Consider the following 21,367-nt stretch of genomic DNA (forward strand, 5'->3'; position numbering starts at 1 on the left):
ACACAGATCATAGATATATATACATAGATCTCACAGAAATGACATATATATACAAGATCACAACTGTTCATCTCAAAACTTAATTTGTTCATTACACAGTACACACATTGTTCATCACACATAGTTCATAGATTGTTCATCACTAGGTTATTCACATGTATCTCACAGCTCCAATTGTATCTCACGGCTCCAAATACAGTTCACAAATTGAGTACCTTCTCACTTGCTGCCTTTGCTTCTCCACTGTCCTTTAGTTTCACAAATGTTGCCCAATCTTCTTTCGAAATGTAAGTGTGCTTCACCATGGCATTCAACCCTTTGTTGATGAAATTGCGTGTAAGGTCGCTTTTGTAGGTTCTCCAACTCTTGGCTACCATCTACATTATCATCTTACACCCAATAGCCTTCAATTCTTCTAGAAACTGCAACCAAGGCTAGACACACTCATCAAATATAGTCATATTGTCTTGTTCACTTAGTGAATTGAATGAAGGTAAGACCAAGGAGATCCTTTATCTAGCAATCAGACCAACCAGCCTCCTCATTCTTATCTAGGCCCTCTTCTCTGTGGGAATCCTAGTCAGAGTGAGCTCCATGACAACTAGCTGGTCCTCTGGCCATCGGGTGACTGTCCTCTTTCTTCTCTGAGGTTGGCGAGGAGGTTTAGATTGCTATGCCTCTGCATTAGCATCTCTCTCTTCATCCTCTGCAGTAGCATCTCCCTCTTGGTCACTTGCATCTGCATCTCTCTCTTCCTCCTCTTCATTAGCATCTCTGCTGTGTCCCTCTTCTCCACTGTTAGTTAGTTCTTCGTCTTCATTTAATGATGATGCCATAGATGCGTGATCAGACACCTATCAAATAAAGGTGAGTAAGGTTGTTAGTGAACATCATAGAGCACTACCATCAATCAGTAAGTAGTGTTAGTATATCACAAAGCTGCATCTTACCATTCTGATAGGCCACTAACAGTAGTCAATAGCTAGCAGTGCAGACTCCTTTTAGAGCACCACATATCCATGCCAGCCACATGTACAATGAAAACAACACCAAAAATAGTTTAGGCAAAGTTTGAAATGTCATGAGATCATGTACAATTTAGAATAGATAACAGTATTATAAGCAGTATTTCTAACAACAACACACCTACAACTATTGTTCATCTATAAAGAAAATAAGCAGCAGAAGTTGCAGCCCATTGTGTAGCTATAGAAAAGTAGTTGCACTAAAATTCAGTGGCTACCTATGACAACACACATAGATAACAACATTGTAGCAGTCAGCTGTTCAAAGTTAGACTAGTACTAGAATAGAACGTTCAATGTTTTAAAGTCTAGAGGAAGTGTTCAACACCTATAGTTCTAGCTAACTTCAGTCTAGTACAAGTGTTTAGCAAACATGAGGGATGACAGAACACTCATAGAGGTACTAATCAACACATGTAATTAGATCAGGGATAGAACATCTAAATTCATTTATAGGCAAACCAAAAGATTGAAGTCCTACATATCTATATTTCTTCAGTGATCTTTTAGAGATCAGATCACTGAAGTATTTCCATGTTAGAAGAATCTGGACTAAGCTGCTACCTCTAACTGGTTTCACAATATAGAGACTAAGCAGAGAGCACACAACAAGCACAAACTAAGTAGAGAGAACACAACTAGATAAGATCCAAGCAAGCATAAACTAAGATATTTCCATTCAGTCTTTCCATTCAGCGAGAGAACCAACCATCAATCAATTGACTAGAAAAGAATAGAGAAAAGCGGGAAAGAAGATTGGTACCTACGGCGGCAAGCTTGGTATGGTGGTAGTGCCTCAGCGTTTGGCGAAGACCTCGCTTGGTGGCAATAGTGCCTCGGCGCTGGCGCTGGTGACTAGCAGCAGCAGCCCTAGCCCCAACAGGTACCAGCAGGCAAAGGCCTCGAGGAGGTTGGTGAAGAGGTCGCCGTTGGGAGTGCTTCAGGAGGGGATGCTAGACCACCAGCCACCAATAGACACCGGTAGCCGTGACAAGCGCCTCCTCGCCACGGATGCGAATGGCGGGCGGATGCGACAGCGGTGGAACCCTAGAATGCGGGGAGCGAACGGGGGCAAAGATGGTGGAGGTGCGCGGATGCGGCAGCGGCGGGGAGCGGATAGCAGAACCCTAGAATATGGGAAGGTGGATGTGAATGGACTTGGGGACTGCAGGAAGTCGGGCTAAAGGAAAAGAAATTTGGAAAAAAAGGCGAGCAAAAGGAAATTTCTTACTACAGACGCGTGTGGATAAGACACGTCTATAGCAATAAAAAAAGCAAGGCAAAAAATTGTGTCCCACCCAGGGGTCGAACCTAAGACCTCTGGGTCTAGACCTAAGTGTGTTACCATTGCGCTATGATCGTGAGTTCGATCATACCACAATTTTAATTATTAAAAACATAACAATGTTTCCATGTTGGCATCGGAGTCGCGCCTCCCCAAATACACCTCCCCTGTCTCTATCCCTATCGCGCATGCCTCCCCTATCTCTATCCCTTTCCGACCGAGAGGTTCTGCACCGAAGGTGAGTGTAGCGGTGGCGCCAACAGTGGAGTCAAGCTCTCTCTCCGCCTCCCCCTCTCTCCACCTTACTCTCTATCTCTGCCTCCCTGTTTCTCCACCTCATTCTCTATCTCTGCCTCCCTCTATCTCCGCCTCCGCACACTGAAAGGCCGGTGAGTTAGGGTTGAGGTGACCGTCATCGAGGCACCGGAGTTGGCTGATCTAATGGCAGAGTCAAGCTCGCATTTGTCTCGGGGGTCCGCTTCAACCGGCCATGGTGGCAGTGCCTATGACGGCCTTGGCCTGCCGATGCCGTACGACATACAACCTCTAACCTATCAGCCACCGGTGGAATGCTGGTGCCAGCTGAAGGCATGTAGGTGGATCTCGTGGAGTGATGGCCAACTAGGCCGTAGATACTATAGATGTAGGTTTGCTAGGGCAAGTCTCTATCCCCAATTTGCTTTTTTGATGAAATCCCCAATTTGCTTCAAATATGATGCTTTTTTTATGTTGCAGACGAGAAAAGATTGTGGCTTCTATCTTTGGATCAATGAGGAATCATCCAAATTCATGAAGGAGTTGCTGCGGGACCTGCGAGATGCTGTGTGGAGTTTGAAGAGGGAGAGAAATCAGGGAGCTATTGTTGAAGACCAAGACAGTGCAATGTAGCTTGGTCAGGAGGTTCACAAGATGAACCAGTTCCTGCAAAAGAAGCTCTTGAAGAAATATTCAGAGCTCGAAGCCAAAGAGGGGGAGTTGTAGAGTGAGATGGTGAAGAAGGTTGAGGAGTTGGAAGCAAAGGACAAGGAGTTGTAGGCCAAGGACAAGGAGTTGGGAGCAAAGGACAAGGAGCTAGAAGCATTGCAAGCAAGGTTGAGGAAGAATAATGGATACAATATTTCTATGTATGTTTGCGTGTTTTTGTTCTGGGCATGTTGTTTGCCATTGTGTGTAATGTTAGGATGACATGATGGCCTCCAGATCTATGGTTAATAATTGCTAATGAATGTAATGTTCTGTGGAACCTCTTCCTTTGCTATGTGTAATATGAAGATGATGATGTCCTATTGCTAATTAATGTAATGTTATGTGGAACCTCTTACTTTATTCACAAAAGATGATGATCCTGTTAATGTTAATGATGTTTGGAAGAGTTTGCATCAGATTGCAACCTCTTACTTTATTCACTGAAGATGATGATCCTGTTAATGTTAATGATGTTTGGAAGAGTTTGCGTCAGATTGCAACATGAATGAACCATCAGATTGCAATCTAAATGCATTTATTCACACTAGAATTCCTGCTACAAACGCGTGTTCGTAAAAACCGTCTATACTAATTGATTACTATAGACGCGTGTTATCAAGACGCGTCTGTAGTAATTTAAAAAAAGTCACAAAAAATTGTGTTCCACCCAGGGATAGAACCTGAGACCTATAGGGCCAGAAGTAAGTGTGTTTCCATTACACTAAGTAACGCGTCTGTAGTAATCAATTAGTATAGACGGTTTTTACGAACACGCGTTTGTAGCAGGAATTCTAGTGTGAATAAATGCATTCAGATTGCAATCTGATGGTTCATTCTTGTTGCAATCTAATGCAAACTCTTCCGAACATCATTAACATTAACAGGATCATCATCTTCGGTGAATAAAGTAAGAGGTTGCAATCTGATGCAAACTCTTCCAAACATCATTAACATTAACAAGATCATCATCTTTTGTGAATAAAGTAAGAGGTTCCACATAACATTACATTAATTAGCAATAGGACATCATCATTTTCATATTACACATATCAAAGGAAGAGGTTCCACAGAACATTACATTCATTAGCAATTATTAACCATAGATTTGGAGGCCATCATGCCATCCTAACATTACACACAATGGCAAACAACATGCCCAGAACAAAAACACAAGTAAGGAGGTCGAACAAGAAGTGGTTTTAATTGATAAAATAGGGTCCGTGTCAATTAATTTGATTGAAAGATTGATGAACTCTAGCTAAAATTTGTAACAAGTTTTTCTCCCTTATACTAACTTCAAATTTGATGATTTTTTTGCAAAATTTTTGTAAAATCATGCTCTACCCATTTATTGTGTTGTTACAACTATTATTTTTGTCATATTTTCATGTCACTGTGTTTTATCAATTCAAACTTTGAATTTCAAGAAATGGCAACTTCAATCAACATTTTGAAGCAGTAAATAATTTCAGTTGAAAAATTCATCAACAACAAAGTTGTACAACTGATCAAGATCTACAACTTTTCTTTTGGTTATTTCTTCATCCAAGAAAGTTGTAGTAACATTGTTCACAAAATCTACATATCTGTCTTATAGTTTATGAAACCATATTAGAGATATGTAAAATTTGTGAATAATGTTACTATCACTTTCTTGAATGAACAAATGAACAAAATAAAAGTTGTAGATCTTGATGAGTTGTACAACTTTCATGTTCATGAGTTTTTCATATGAAATCATTTGGTGTTTCAAAATGTTGTTTCAATTTGCCATTTTTTGAAATTCAAAATTTGAATCATTCAAACAGAGTCACATGAAAAGATGACCAAAATAAAAGTTGTAGATCTTGATGAGCTCTACAACTTTCAGGTTCATCACTTTTTCATCTGAAACAATTTGGTGTTTCAAAATCTTGTTTGAAGTTCTCATTTTTTGAAATTCAAGTTTTGAATTGTTCAAACAAAGTCATATGAAAAGTTTTCCAAAATAAAAGTTATAGATCTTGATGAGTTCTACAACTTTGATGTTTACAACATTTCCATTTTAGATCATTTACTATATTAAAATTCTATTCGAAGATTTGAAATTGAAATTGAAATTAATTACTACTACAGACGCGCGTCGTGAAGGCGCGTCTAGAGTAGCTATTACTTCAGACGCGTGTAGTCAACACACGTCTATACTAGTGCGTCCCTTTAGATTCAGATCTGAACTGACGTTCCTCCATTAATAACTGCCACCCCGCCGCCCGCTCACACTGCACTTCTCGCCTCACTCACTTCGCCACCCTCATACTCCACACGCTGCGCCTCCGTTCGCCTCCCTCGCCACCGCCGCCCTCCACCCCTCTCACCTCCTCTCCACCACGACAGCCACCGTCGCCCTTGGAAATGACGAGGCCCGAGAGGCGCCACTGCCGAAGGGACCCAGGGACTAGGTGGTTCGCCCCTTCCTCCACGGCCACGCCCTCGTCGTTAGTGGCCGTCCTGTTGGTGGACATGAAGAAGGAGGTGTAGGACATCCCGGTGCGCCCGCCGGGGTTCAAGAAGAGGCATGGGATGACTTCTAGGAAGAAGGCCATACCCGCCTCATTAGTGGCGGCAAAGAAGAAGGGCACACACTCTTCCTCAGTGGCGGGGCCGTCTTCCTCGCCGACGGTGAGGTTGGTGTCGATGAAGCTGGTGGCGGCGAGGAGGAAGGAGAAGAAGCCGGCGGTGGTCGTGCTAGAGGTGGATACCTCATCGGATAGCGAACCATTGGTGGGGATGTGCTACCACTGCTTCATGGCACTGGGAAGTCGTGCCGTCGTTGGATGTGCACCGGCTTCAAGTGTAGCCAATTACGCGGTTCAAGCTCCAACCCTGGTGAGGTAAGCTCCAACCACGACCTGCTTATTTAGGGTTTCAATCCCCATTCATGATCAGTGCTTGGCATGATATGCTTCTCTCTATATGCCTATGTTTGTGTTTATTTGTGCTAGATGATTTGGTTTGTCAGCCAACTCTGTTGTATCATGATTATGGATACAAGCATATGTGTAACTCTGTTGCAATTTTTCTAATATGCTTGTGCTAAATTGACTATGAACATGCATGTCACTGCCTAGGTGCTGGTGGATATGAGACTGCTATGCTTGTGCACTCTGTTGTGTGTTTGTTCTGTTGCTTGTGATCTAGCTTATATATATTGTGCTATAAAAATTACTTGGGATCTGATCCATGCATTGAATGAAATCCTTATATAAAGCTGTGATATATCATGCATACTTGTTAGCAAGAAGCTTAGCAACAATAGCCGTAATGGTTCTTTCGGACTTGTTAGCAAGAAATCCTTATGCACTAAATGCTACTATCAGACTTTCAGGCTTTCAGACTTTTAGGCGCGTCTGTAGTAGTTTTTAGACTTTCAGACTTGTTGGCAACAACAACAATCAATTTCAGTTTTAGTTTTAGTTTTAGTTTTAGACTTTCACTTTTAGTTTTAGTTTCAGCGCATGGCTACCTATTTGATAATTGTTTCTGTGCATATATGTAGGCTCCATCTTTTGTGGCCCCTCTAGCTACCGTGCATGAGGCCCTAGAGTCAGTGGTTATGAAACCACTATAGGAAAAGCTTACCGCTATTCTCTAGACGCTTGATGACGTCAAGGAGTTGCAGAACAAGCATGGTGTGGAAATGGAAGAATTGAAGAAGATGCTGGTTGAGAAGGAGGAGAAGGGACCTACTAAGGAGATGGTGGACGCCATGGGTGGCCAGCTGGCGGCTGTGTCTCAGAAATTGGAGGGCCTAATCAAGGAGGTGGACGATGTCCTGGCTAAGAAGCCCAACCTGTGATCATGGCTGACAAGTGCTAAACATGACTAGTAGTGATGACCTTAAGTTATTAAGTATATGTATTGTGTATGGACACCTTATGTTAGCTATATATGTACTGTGATGAAACTCTGTGACTTTTGGTGATGATGTAGGGCATAACAAAACTCTGTGATGTAGTAGTAACTCTATGATGTTGCCCATAGCAGTTACTGGATGCTGCTGGTGATATGTATGGATAGCTACATGCTTACATCTATATATATATATATGGGTTCAAGTGGTCTGAATGTTGCACATATGTGATATGTATGGACACCTACTAGATGTTGCTCATATGTGTTCAGGTGATCTGAATAGATCACAAAGTGCTTGTTCATTTTAAAAACATATATGATCACCAACTGCTTGTTCAATTATTTGAAAACCACATACATTTTTTGCAGCAAAGGCAGTTACAAGGTACAAGGCAGTTACAAGGTACCATACACATCTCCCTTCTTTGGAATTTATGTTCCAACAAAGGCAGTTACAAGGTACCATACACATTACAAGGTTTTCCTAGGAATTTAAGAGGTCCACATCTCCCTTCTTTGGAGTCGGCAACTTCTTGACAGTCGTGTCTTCACTGGAGACTATCATGGATCAATTGCTCCTTCTCCAATTTGACTAAAAATTGTAAAGTCTTAGGCAAGATGAACAAGCTAAGCAAAATGTGAAGTCTTGACAGCAGTAGCTTTAGGGGTTGTGGGCACCTGAAATGAGATGAACATGGAGTCACTCTGCATAGCCATAGTACAACATGGAGTATCCATCAGGTTCTCTGAAATATATTTGAAGCATCACATTGTAAGAGCGATGACAAATATATAATGTTAAATAAAAAATGAGATTGCACATTGTTCAAAACCTCACATGAGCATCATTTTTTCCGTACTTGCCGTTTTCGGCGTCTTTTGGCCACGGGGGCATCCTCTTTATGGCCATCTCTTAGGTATGGAGTTAGCTCACTTGCCAAAATCACAGGGAGGATGGAAGTATCCAAAGGAGGCACTTCATTGGATTCATTGAACTCTTCCTCGTCCATTGGATTTTCAAGTCCGACAACCTGCTTTTTCCCAGGGAGAACCACTTGTCGTTTCTTGTTTCTAGTGTCGCGCACAGAGAAGACTTGGGAAACCTGACTTGCGACTACAAATGGCTTGTCCCTATACCCAACTTGTTGGAGGTCAACGGTAGTGAAGCCATACCTGTCTTTCATGACACCCTGACTTCCCTGAACCCATCGACACCGAAAAACGAGAACCTTGAAGCCTGGATACAAAAGTTCCCATATCTCTTCAATTTGACCATAGTACGTTGTCTTCTGCATCTTGCTATCAAATGCATCTACATGATCAACACTGTTATGGTAAACACTCTTCTTGTCTTGATCAATTGTGTAAAAGGTGTAGCCATTTATGTCATAGCCTTGATAGGTTGTGACTGTGAAGAAAGGGCCCTTTTCCAGCTTTCGAAGACTTTCATCTGTGCATGAGGTTTAACTGGCAAGTCGATATCTGAACCAGATGTTGAACCCACTCACATGTGCCCTCGCTAACTAAGCTTCACCCTAGTGCGGGTTTTGTTGCCTCAACATCTCCATATGCTCTTTGATGTAAGGTTCCACCTCTACTGTGTGCTGCAACACTAGAAAGTGGGCTCATTTGTAGGTAGTTCTCTCTGGAGTAATTTGCTTCTCCCCAACACACCCTATGCCCGATAGCCTTCCCTCATGGTGAGACTTGGAGATGCCTAATGGATTAGTGGGGTCCATGTAATCGAGGCACCAGTCGACCACCTCCTCAGTAGAATAGCACTGCGCCATGCTTCCCTCAGGATGGACCCGACTCTTGGCATACCTATTCAGAGTACTCATAAATCTCTCATATGGATACATGTGGTGGAGGAACTTCAGTCCAAGATACTTGATCTCCTTAACCAAATGTACAATGAGATGGACGGATATGTCAAAGAAAGTGGGTGGGAAGTAAGCCTCAAGGAGACACATCATCTCACACATGTTCTTTTAAAGATCTTCCAGTGATTGTTCATCAATGACTTTCTAAGAGATTGAATTAAAGAAGTAGAGGCTCATGATTGCCTTTTGGTTTTTTCTAGCAATATGTTCCGGATATCAATTGCAAGCATCATTGTGAGCATGACATCGCAATCACGAGCCTTCATGGGAAGCATCTTGTTTTCTCTTGTAGGCACAAGCTTTTGGATGTTGGCTGCGTATCCAGAGGGAAGTTTGACACTATGAAAGAAGTCGCACAATTCCTACTTCTCTTCTCGGGTTAGGTTTATGGCAGATAGAGGTGGCTAGGCACTGGTACCATCAGGACGGAGCTCGGGCCTTATGTCCAATTCCTCTAGGTTAGCTCTTGCTTTTGCATGGTCCTTGGTTTTCCATTTGTCATTCATGAGTGTCCCAAGCAAACTCCCACAAACATTCTTTTTCTCGTGCATGAGATCGATGCTGTGGCGGACTGCTATGTCTTTCCAGTAAGGCAGTTCCCATAGGATTAACATTTTCTTCCACCTCTTCTTAACGACACTCTTTGCTTTTGCACTGCGCTTTTGCTTTCCAAGGACAGTGCTCTCCGGGTCAACTTTAGGCGTGGTATCCTCTACCACCTGGTCATATACCTATTGCCCGCTAAAATGCCTTGGTGCAGATCCTGTCTCCCTCGTGCCATCAAACTGACATTTCATCTCCTAGTATGGATGAGACTTAGGAAGGAAATGTCGATGCCTTACATAGACCCTCTTCTTTAAGTTATTCAGCCAAACAGTCTCTGTGTCATCTAAGCACTGAAAGCAGTCCTTTTCTCCTTTGCTCTGCCTAGACATGCTATGATGTCCTGGAATATCGGTGATAGTGGTGAAGAGCATGGCATGTAGGTTGAAATGTTCTTTCCTAAACCCATCGTACACCCTGATACCCTCCTCTTTCCAGAGTTCGTTGAAATCATCAATAAGCGGCCTCAGATACATGTCGATGTTAACACCTAGTTGACACAGACCAGATATCAGAACTGACATCATCATGTACCTCCTCTTGTTACATAGCCATGGGGGAAGGTTGTAGATAGTTAATAGCACAGGCCAGACACTATGTGAGCTACTCATGTTACCAAATGGGTTCATGCCATCCGTGCTGAGTGCAAACCAAAGATTCCTTGGCTCATCAGCAAAAGTTTGATTCTTGAAATCAATGACCCACCACTGAATACCATCTGCTGGGTGCCATATATAATCATCAACCGTCCGCCCATCCGAGTGCCATCTCAATAGTCGTGCATCCTTGGAGGCTGCAAACAAACATTTCAAGCGAGGAATTATAGGGAAGTACCAAGCAACCTTCCTAGGAACTCTATGGCGCGTCTCCTCACCGTCATCACCCTTGTCAGTTCTTCGCTTGTAACGAGAGGTCCCACACTTGGGGCATTCAGCGAGGGCTACATTGTCACCATAGAACAGGATGTAGTCATTTTTGCAAGCATGGATTTTCTTGAACTTCAATCTCATTGGACAAACAATCTTTTTGGCCTCATATGTAGTCCTGGGTATCTGATTCCCCTCAAGAAACATATCTTCGAGCACTTCTAGCAATTCTCTGAAGCCCTTGTCAGTCCAGTGATGTGCCGCCTTCAGTTGGAGGAGCTTTAGTGAAGTAGACAACTTCATATACCTCTCATTGCAACTCGTATAGAGTGGTGTCTTCATATCTTCCAATAGCTGTTTTAGCTTCTTGAACTCCACACCAGTGTACTCATCAAAGCCAAAGGCATCACACACCATCTCCTCTAGATTCTCAACCATAGGGACAGGGCTGGCAACAATCTCTGCTACATCATCATCACATAGTTCCTCATTGCCAAAGGGTGCTTCCTCACCACCAGCACAAGTTTTATGAAGTCCTTCCTCACCATCTTGCTCATTGACACCTTCTTCTCCATGTTTGTTCCAACATCTGTAGTCATCCATGAAGCCTCAAAGAATTAGGTGGGCATGGACCAAGAACGAATTCAAGTATTGCTTCTCATGCTTACAGTCAACATATGGGCATAACATAGATGACTTATATCCATTCCTCATGTCTACCTCGGCAACAGCTAGGAAATATTTTAGTCCTTCCAAGTACTCATCACAAGTATGGTTCTTAATATACATCCAATGGCCTCGATCCTCCATAGTCTACAAAATAAGATTGAAAATGGAATAATATAAGCAAATTCATCAATGCTTTAGTAATAAATTATAGAATCACATTTTTAGTAGACTTAGTTCATAATGCAAGTTCACACAAGCAAATTCATCACAGTTCCACACAAGCTCATAAAAGTTCTTACTGAGCTCACCACTATTGATAGAGAAGCACACGCCAGAGAATAGGAGGCCGAAGAGAAAAGCATGCCAGGGACCAGGGAGGAGAGCTGAGCACGCTAGCGATCCCCTGTAGCTCAAGATGACGAAGTGCGGTCGGAGCACGCCTGATCGAGCACACTGCAGAGATGAATGAGTTAGAGTCAGACTCAAGCTCGACTGAAGCCATGGTGGTGCGACGAACACAGATTGGCGGCGTGGCAGTGCTCAAGTCGATACAACATGGTAGAAGTTAGTCTAAAGGCTTAGGAAGCATCAATAGCTCACTGCGATGTCGATGCGCTGCTTGGTTGAACCGGAGATGAGACGGAGCTAGATGGCCGGCGGTGATGGCGCGTGCGGCAGCACGAACTGGTGGTGATGTCGCCGTTTCAGTGCGACCTGCATGGTAGAGGTAAACAAATGGAGTCGATGAGCATCACGGAGTTGCATGGGAGCTAAAACAATAAACGAGATGATGAGAGGAGCTCTGAAATGAGCTGGCCATGACGAGGTGCCCATGGCGGCTATGGTGGCATGGTCGTGGCGGCAACCAGCGCCGAAGGCAATTGCGGTGGTGAGAGGTGGCTACAGCGGTTCGAGGAGGACCGCAAGAACTAGATGGAGCTAGAAGCGTGGGCAATTGGTCGAAGATGGAACAATGGCGATGAATTTCATCGTCGAGCGGCGCGGCAGTGCTCCGGCAGAGAAGAGCACCGGCGGCTCGAGCTTAAGACTTGCTCACCTACGCAGAGAGCATGACCGGGCCACCAGCGTTCTGGAGGAGACCAAAGCATGCCTAGCCACCTACATGGCATGGCCCTACGGCCGCCCACCACTGCCTGCTACAGTAGCGAGCCCCTCCGGCCTGCCACCTACCACAGCAACACGCCCCATCGGCTATCGCGCACCCCTCCTTCCATCACTAGCCTGTGCACCGTGCATCCAATCACCGCCCGCCGCCCGCTGCCCGCCTGTGCGCACAGTGCTCAAGTCCGCCCACCGACCACCTACGAGCGCGCTGCTGAAAGGTCCTAGTGGCTAGAGGGGGGTGAATAGCCTATTGAAAATTTCTACAACAACACTTAGCAAATATGTTAGACAATTAAATGGTGAAGCAAATGTTGCGCTAGCCTACTAAAAGAGCAAGCCACCTACCACAATTCTAGTGACTATGATCACTAAGCAGACAATTTGCTAAGTCACTACACTAAGTTAGTGAGATCTCAAAGGCTAACTAAAGAGCCTCACTAACCACTAGACCCGACACAAGCTAGCTCTCAAAACTAATTACACTAAAGAGCTTAGCCACACTAAGAATGTAATACAAGAGAAGGGAAGTGATAGTTATACCGCCGTGTCGAGGATAGAGCCAATCACAATATGATGGAGCCAATCAATCACAATCAATCAAGAAATCCTCGGACAATGATGACACAAGATTTTTTACCGAGGTTCACTTGCTTGCCGGCAAGCTAGTCCTTATTGTGGCGATTCACTCACTTGGAGGTTCACGTGCTAATTGGCATCACACGCCAAACCCTCAATAGGGTGATGCACAACCAACACAAGATGAGGATCACACAAGCCACGAGCAATTCACTAGAGTACCTTTTGGCTCTCCACCGGGAAAAGGTTAAGAACTCCTCACAATCACCATGATTGGAGCCGGAGACAATCACCACCTCCACTCAACGATGCTTGCTGCACCAAGCCGTCTAGGTGGTGGCAACTACCAAGAGTAACAAGCGAATCCCGTAGCGAAACACGAACACCAAGTGCCTCTAGATGCAATCACTCAAGCAATGCACTTGGATTCTCTCCTAATCTCACAAAGATGATGAATCAATGATGGAGATGAGTGGAAGGACTTTGGCTAGGCTCACAAGATTGCTATGTCAGTGCAAATGGCCAAGAGAGTGAGCTTGAGCTGGCCAAGGGGCTTAAATAGAGAGGCCCCATGAAATAGAGCCATTGGGCTCCTCACTGCACATTCCTCGGGATGACCGGACACGCCGTTCAGATGTGATCGAACATACGCCTTAATGTTCGATCAACCAATGCTGTCCATGTGTCACTCCTGTTCAACCTCGTGCATACGATTCCAATGGTCGAAATCTCCCGCGCGATCACTTAAGTTGCGATCGGACGCACCAATGGCCGACCTAACTCTCCTACACCGCGTTAGGTCAACAGAACTGTACGCGCCACCAACAGATGACTAGACATGCCTATCAACTCGGCCTCCCAGCGTTAGGTCACTTCTAGAGAGCTCCTCGAGCGGCAAAACAGCAACTAGACGCATCAGGTGCGCCATGAACGGACGCACCCTAGCGTCAGGTCCTTGTTCTCCTCTCTACTTGCCGCCACGTCTTCAAGACCAGACTCAGCCACCACACGTTAGGTCACAAAGTGACCCAGCATCAGGTCAGACGACAGACAGAGCCTGAGCATGCCTCCTTGTTTTATAAATGACCGGACTGACCAATCCTGCGTCTGGTCACATCGTGAGCAGCGTCTAGTCATTGTTTTCTAGTGACGATCACTTCCTTCACTTCACCAACTTCTCCACCCTTGCTCAAATGTGCCAACCACCAAGTGTATCACCTTGTGCACGTGTGTTAGCATATTTTCACAAACATTTTCAAGGGTGTTAGCACTCCACTAGATCCTAAATGGATATGCAATGAGTTAGAGCATCTAGTGGCACTTTTGATAACCGCATTTTCACAAACTATGGAGATGCTGACCTGCATAAAGGATTGGGAGTTAGGAGAAAGAATGTTATAACATGTTGTTTACAACCAAGAGTTGGAAGACTCCTTCAAGAATTTGTATCTTGATGAAGATGAATCTAGGGCTATTGCTGGTACAACTAGGGCTGGTGCTACATCTAGGGCTGCTAGTACATCTAGGGTTGGTGGTACATCTGGGGCTGGTGCTGGTTAGTGTGAGATTTGAGAGTTGAGACTTGAGAGAGGAGAGTGTTATCTGTGGAGTGGGGATTGGGGCTGGTGCTGGTACTTAGTGAGTTAGTGTGAGACTTGAGAGTTGAGACTTGAGAGAGGAGAGTGTTATCTGTATCTGTCATCTGTGAGACCTTTGAACAATGGTTTAGTTTAAGAGCTGTGCTACACTCTTTTTCCCTTTCTAGGGTTTCTCACAAGGGTGAGTTTTACCTAGAAAGGTTTTTAATGAGGTAGCATTGCACAAACAACTCATTTATCTTATCTCCTTTGGTGCCTTTTGTTTTATCGGATTTGGTCATTTGGAGTTTGCTAAGTTCTTGACTTAGAAGTTAGAATCTGTGATCAATTTGTGGCTGAGTAACTGAGTTTGGTCATTTGGTCATTTACTAAGTTAGAAGTTTGAATCTATGAACAATTGTGATTGTGAATGAGTCATTTGGTCATTTACTTAGAAGTTTGAATCTGTGAACAATTGTGATTGTGACTTGTGAATTCAGATTTTGAAATTTGAATGAATGAATCTATGCTAAGTGTTGGATGAGAAGAATTTTGAGGTGCCTTAAGGTCATCGGGCTTTGGGCCGGCAGGGCCCGCAGATCTAGCCATGCTTCGTGGGCCAGCACGGCACGAATTATGGCCCATAGTGCCGTGCTTGGGCCAAAGGCTAGGCACAAGGCTCGAAGAGGCATGACCCGGGTGGCACGACGTGCCATGCTGGCCCGACCCCCTACGGGCCATGCCCGTGCCGTGCCAAGCCAGGCTGGCCCATTGGCCATCTATATAAGTGGGGGGCATCAACACATATTTAAGAATTCCAATATGTTCAACTCATTCCTTAGATTGTAAAACCTTTTCTCATCTAATGGCTTGGTGAATATGTCAGCAAGTTGATCTTTGGTGCCTACACTCTCAATACAAATGTCCCCTTTTTGTTCGTGATCTCTAATGAAATGGTGGCAAACATCAATGTGCTTTGTTCTTGCATGTTGAACTGGATTGTTGGTGAGCTTGATTGCACTCTCATTGTCACATAGCAATGACACTTTCTTGAACTTGATTCCAAAGTCATTGAAGGTGGCCTTCATCCAAAGAATTTGTGCACAACAACTACCGATGGATATGTATTCGGCTTCGGCGGTTGATAATGCAACACTGTTTTACTTCTTTGATGACCATGAAACAAGTGATCTTCCCAACAATTGACATGTGCCCAAGGTGCTCTTCCTTTCAACCTTTCATCCCGTATAATCCGAGTCGGAGTAACTGTTGATGGTAGTTAACAACCATTATAAACCGTCAATTAAACATGTATAAGGGCATAAATGTAATCACCAATGAAGGTTTAGGGGTTTAAACTAATGAATTCCATGAGCTTTGGTGATTTCATGGCTGCAGGAGGATTTATCCAAAAAACAACTCCCGGGACCACTGTCATACACTCCAAACAAGCAAACCGACAACAAGTGATTCTACCCACGACACCTAAGAAAGTCCACTCAAGATGGAGCATCTCAAGAACTTATGAGAGAAGTCCTTGTCCTCCACTTTCTCAAAAAGTGCTTTTAGATCATTAACAAGCACCTCCATCTGATGGAACATGTCCGGCACACTCTCATCTTCCTTCATCTTGAAGCTAGCAAACTTCTCATTAAGAATGTATGCCTTTGCACCCTTTATTGCCTTGGTGCCCTCAAATGATTCTTTGAACTTCTTCTAAGCCTCATGAGCTATCTCAATGTTCTTGATTTGCTCAAATGTTCTCTCATCAATAGCATCATGAATAGCGCTAAGAGCAATATCATTGTTTTGGAGTAGCACTTCTTCGGTCTCGGTGGGATTCTCCGGATCGGCTATCTCAATTTTGGTCTCCACCACTTTCCACACCTTTCTATTGATTGACTTGATGTGTGTGGTCATCTTAGACTTCCAATATGGATAATTTGTGCCATCAAATTGGGGTGGCTTCTTGGTGTTGTTGATTTGAGCCATTTTGACACCAAAGGTTGTTAAGCCTCAAATCACGGTGACCACGGCTCTGATACCACTTGAAAGGTCCTAATGGCTAGAGGGGGGTGCATAGCATATTGAAAATTTCTACAACAATACTTAGCAAATATGTTAGACAATTAAACGGCGAAGCGAGTGTTGTGCTAGTCTACTAAAAGAGCAAGCCACCTACCATAATTCTAGGGACTATGATCACTAAGCACACAATTTGCTAAGTCACTACACTAAGTTAGTGAGCTCTCAAAGGCTAACTAAAGAGCCTCACTAACCACTAGACCCGACACAAGCTAGCTCTCAAAACTAATTACACTAAACAGCTTAGCTACACTAAGAATGTAAAACAAGAGAAGGGATGTGATAGTTATACCGCCGTGTCGAGGATAGAGCCAATCACAATATGATGGAGCCAATCAATCACAATCAATCAAGAAATCCTCGGACAATGATGACACAAGATTTTTTACCAAGGTTCACTTGCTTGCCGGCAAGCTAGTCCTCGTTGTGATGATTCACTCACTTGGAGGTTCACGTGCTAATTGGCATCACATGCCAAACCCTCAATAGGGTGATGCACAACCAACACAAGATGAGGATCACACAAGCCACGAGCAATTCACTAGAGTACCTTTTGGCTTTCCACCAGAAAAAGGTCAAGAACTCCTCACAATCACCATGATTGGAGCCAAAGACAATCACCACCTCTGCTCAATGATCCTCGCTGCACCAAGCCGTCTAGGTGGTGGCAACCACCAAAAGTAACAAGCGAATCCCGCAGCGAAACACGAACACCAAGTGCCTCTAGATGCAATCACTCAGGCAATGCACTTGGATTCTCTCCCAATCTCACAAAGATGATGAATCAATGATCAATATGAGTGGGAGGACTTTGGATTGGCTCATAAGGTTGCTATGTCAATGCAAATAGCCAAGAGGGTGAGCTTGAGCCAGCCAAGGGGCTTAAATAGAGAGCCCCCACCAAATAGAGCCGTTGGGCTCCTCACTACACTTTCCTTGGGATGATCGGACGCACCGATCAGATGTGATCGGACGCACGCCTCAGCGTCTGGTCAACCGATGCTGTCCATGTGTCACTCCCGTTCAACCTCGCGCGTACGATTCCAACGGTTGAAATCTCCCGCTTGATCACTTAAGTTGCGATCGGACGCGCCAATGGCCAACCTGACTCTCCCGTACCACGTCAGGTCAATAAAACCGTGCGCGCCACCAACAGATGACTAGACACGCCGATCAACTTGGCCTCCTAGTGTCAGGTCACTTCCAGAGAGCTCCCCAAGTGACAAAACAACGACCGGACGCGTCAGGTGCGCCACGATTGGACGCACCCCAGCGTCAGGTCCTTGTTCTACTCTCTGCGTGCCGCCACATCATCAAGACTGGACTCAGCCACCGCGCATCAGGTCACAAAGTGACCCATCGTCCGGTCAGACGACAAACAGAGCCCGAGCGCGCCTCCTTGTTTTATAAATGACCTAACTCATCGATCCTGCGTCCGGTCACTATTTTCCAGTGACGATCACCTCCTTCACTTCACCAACTTCTCCACCCTTGCTCAATTGTGCCAACCACCAAGTGTATCACCTTGTGCATGCATGTTAGCATATTTTCACAAACATTTTCAAGGGTGTTAGCACTCCACTAGATCCTAAATGCATATGCAATGAGTTAGAGCATCTAGTAGCACTTTGATAACCACATTTCGATACAAGTCTCACCCCTCTTAATAGTACGGCTATCGATCCTAAATGTGATCACACTCGCTAAGTGTCTCGATCACCAAACCAAAAAGCTCCTATCAAGTTTCACCTTTGCCTTCAGCTTTTTATTTTTCTCTTTCTTCTTTTCCAAGTCCAAGCACTTGATCATCATGTCCACACCATGATCACATCATGATCTTCATTTGCTTCACTACTTGGAATGTGCCACCTATCCCATAATCACTTTAATAAACTCGGTTAGCACATAGGGTTTCATCAATTCACCAAAACCAAACTAGAGCTTTCAGCTGCTGCGCAACTTTGGCCACCGCCCGCCGCCCGCCAACTCTGCCCGCGCGCCTCAAAGCCATAGGCCTGCGCCGCGTGCGACCACGGCCAGCGCCGCCCGCATGAGAGACGCGCAAGAGCCCACGACCACTACCCGCTGTGTTCCGTACGCGCCAAGTACCTCCCTCTGCCCGTTAGCACGTGCCAACGGCTAAGTACGCAGACCAAGTACTATAGACGTGCGTACGGAACACACGTTTGCCATAAAGTACATACACGTATAGAGTAGGCCGCGTCTTCTACAAGCTGGAACACTAGAGACGCGTGTTGGAAACACTCATCTGCAACAAGAGATCTTACTACAGACGCGTGTCTCGTACGCGCGTCTGTAGGGTTGGATCCCATTATCCGAGACTCAAAAATCACAACATGCGTCTATAATAGTTGATGCAGATACAGACGTGTTTTATAAATGAGCGTCTGTAGCTTTGTCACGGACGCGTTTTACCAACACGTGTCTGTAGTAAGCGCTTATTACAAACGCATGTTGACCTCGCTGGACCAGCGAACCCCGTCGGCGACTTACTATAGACGCGCGTCAAAAAGGCGCGTCTGTAGTTGAGCTACTACAGACGCGCTTTAGTGCTGACGTCTGTGGTGACGTGGTGGATATATGGTTTTTTTACATAGTGAAATGTGACCCCAATCATTTAATTTAACAATGAGTTTTGAACAACCCATTTGTATCTCCACGTGAAAATTCAACTCATTGTTGTGTCTCCACGTGAAAATTCAACTCATTGTTGTATCTACTCTACATGAGGAAATATCCGAAGCCTTGTTCTCATTGGTTGGCGCAAGGAACAGTCGGTAGATTCAGCAAACAGCGAAATCTTTTAAATATATATCTGCATGATCCTACTACTACTTTGGAAAGAATAGGAGCAGAGGAATCCTTGCTGCTAAAAATATATTTATAAATACTCCTACCCAATGCATTTAATAGCCTCTGATTCAAATAACAGCTGTATATCCCATACATATATGTCAAAATAAAAAAAAAATGTCTTTTGTTCTAACCTACTCTTTCTAAAGTAGTGGTAATTTAATGTAGATTGTTTTAGGGCATGCATGTATGTACAACAACGCAGATGACTTACTGTCTGTAATTTATGTCATACATAAAGGTAAAATAGACAACTTATGCAATGGTTCATGGTGGTAGGCTGCTAGCGACTAACAGGATATACCACCTACGTCTTGCAGTCACACGGCTAATTCTTAGTCAAATCGTGAATTAAGAATTTACTAGAGGCTGCCAGATCCATCTGATGGTTGAGGACGCAGTCATGGATGAGACATCAGTGAAGCCGGGGTGTAAAACTGCAGTCAGAGGCCAGGCCGTCAGGGTGCCGTCGGTGGAGGAATAAGCCGCGCAGCCGACAATCAGAATAAGTAAACCGCAAAAAGAATATTATCTACAGTATCTTTCCTAGATCTGATCCTTGTGCTTGCACACAAAACGAGGTCAATGGATAATAATGGTAGGGTTCCTGTGTCACATGGTATAGAGCTGTTCTGCATATGCCATTTTTTTTTGCGACTTCTGCATATGCTAATTTGGGATCCTATAAATAGCACCAAATGCCTTACCGTATGAGAGCACCACTTGAGAAGCTGCTTGTCGATCACATCTTCCTTCATATACTAGTTGTGCTGCATCCACCACACAAAGATCACATATACAATGGCTTTCCGTCCCTCTGCTCTTAACAAGGGAGCCCTTGCCGCTGCCATTTGTGTGGCTCTGGTGGTGAGCTGGGTGGGGGAACCAGCACAAGGGTCGCCATCCTGCGCCATGCATATATCGTTGCATCTCCGAATGTCCTTCGAGGTGCAACGAGAAAGTTGCGAGCTCTTGCGAGGGTGCCAAGAGCGGAGATGTAGCCAGGTGCAGGCGCGGCTGCATTAGGGCCTGCACTGACAGCTGCCATAGTGCAGGGGAGACTATATGTGATTGCGAGAGCAAATGCGACAGTTACTGCGAGAGCACTCCAAGCCCTAATTACGAAAAGGGCTGCAAGGGCGAAAAAGCTGAATAACTGAATTCTGGTGTTATATACGCGGCTGCATGCTCGATCGAATGGATGAGGTTTATATGCGTTTTTATGGGTAGTTTATTTAATCTTTTATGTACTGCATAGCTTGGGTCAAGTTGGAAGTCCATGGTGTTTTGGTTTGGGTCATTTGCTTATTGTTTTCGGTCGTTATCATCATGTAATCTGAATTATGCATGGCCATGTTGAGTCAAAGCCAAATCGCGCATTTGCGCAATGATGGAAGTCAAGTCCTCTTAAATTTTGCATGTTTCTGTTAGGAATAAGGGAGATGCTAGCGCCCGGGCGTCCGGGCGCCCGCGCCTGCTATCGCGCGCCTCTCCATTTCATGCGCCTCCTTTGTTTCTCGCGCTTGTGTCGCACGCCTCTCCACTTCCTGCGCCTCCTATGTTTCCCACGCCTGCGTCGTGTGGACGCGTCGCCCTGCCCATGCCCTCTGCTCGCACATAGGAACCGCCCGCTTCAGGTCCGCTTCCCACGTGCACGTGGGGACCGCTTGCACCCTTGCTCCATATCGAGCATGCGGGGACTGCATGTGCCTACGCTGGCTGCTTCCCACACCCGCTTCACATAGGAACTGCATGCACGGCGCCCTAGCAGCTACAGTAGGCGACCATGATAGGTGGGTCCCATTGCAACATATGCAACACCCGATCTACTTTTACAACATTTAGATGAAACACTTGCAATATACATCTGAAACAACTGAAACACTTGCAACATACGTCTGAAGCACTTGCAAAACGCCTAAAAACACTTGAAAGCCGTTGC

General features: G+C 44.8%; 1 protein-coding gene across 1 annotated transcript; it reads right to left on the reverse strand.

Moving 5' to 3' along the window:
- Nucleotides 1–8,012: 8,012 nt before the first annotated feature.
- LOC136507351 (uncharacterized) lies at nt 8,013–11,122 on the reverse strand. Its single transcript, XM_066502108.1, has 4 exons — nt 10,270–11,122; nt 9,893–10,143; nt 9,469–9,769; nt 8,013–8,617 (listed from the first exon to the last, which is right to left on the reverse strand). The coding sequence occupies exons 1-4, from the start codon at nt 11,120–11,122 to the stop codon at nt 8,013–8,015; spliced, it is 2,010 nt and encodes a 669-aa protein (XP_066358205.1).
- Between the last annotated feature and the right edge of the window lie 10,245 nt (nt 11,123–21,367).

The sequence above is a fragment of the Miscanthus floridulus genome, chromosome 15 (genome assembly GCF_019320115.1).
Source record: "Miscanthus floridulus cultivar M001 chromosome 15, ASM1932011v1, whole genome shotgun sequence".
Lineage (NCBI taxonomy): Eukaryota > Viridiplantae > Streptophyta > Magnoliopsida > Poales > Poaceae > Miscanthus > Miscanthus floridulus.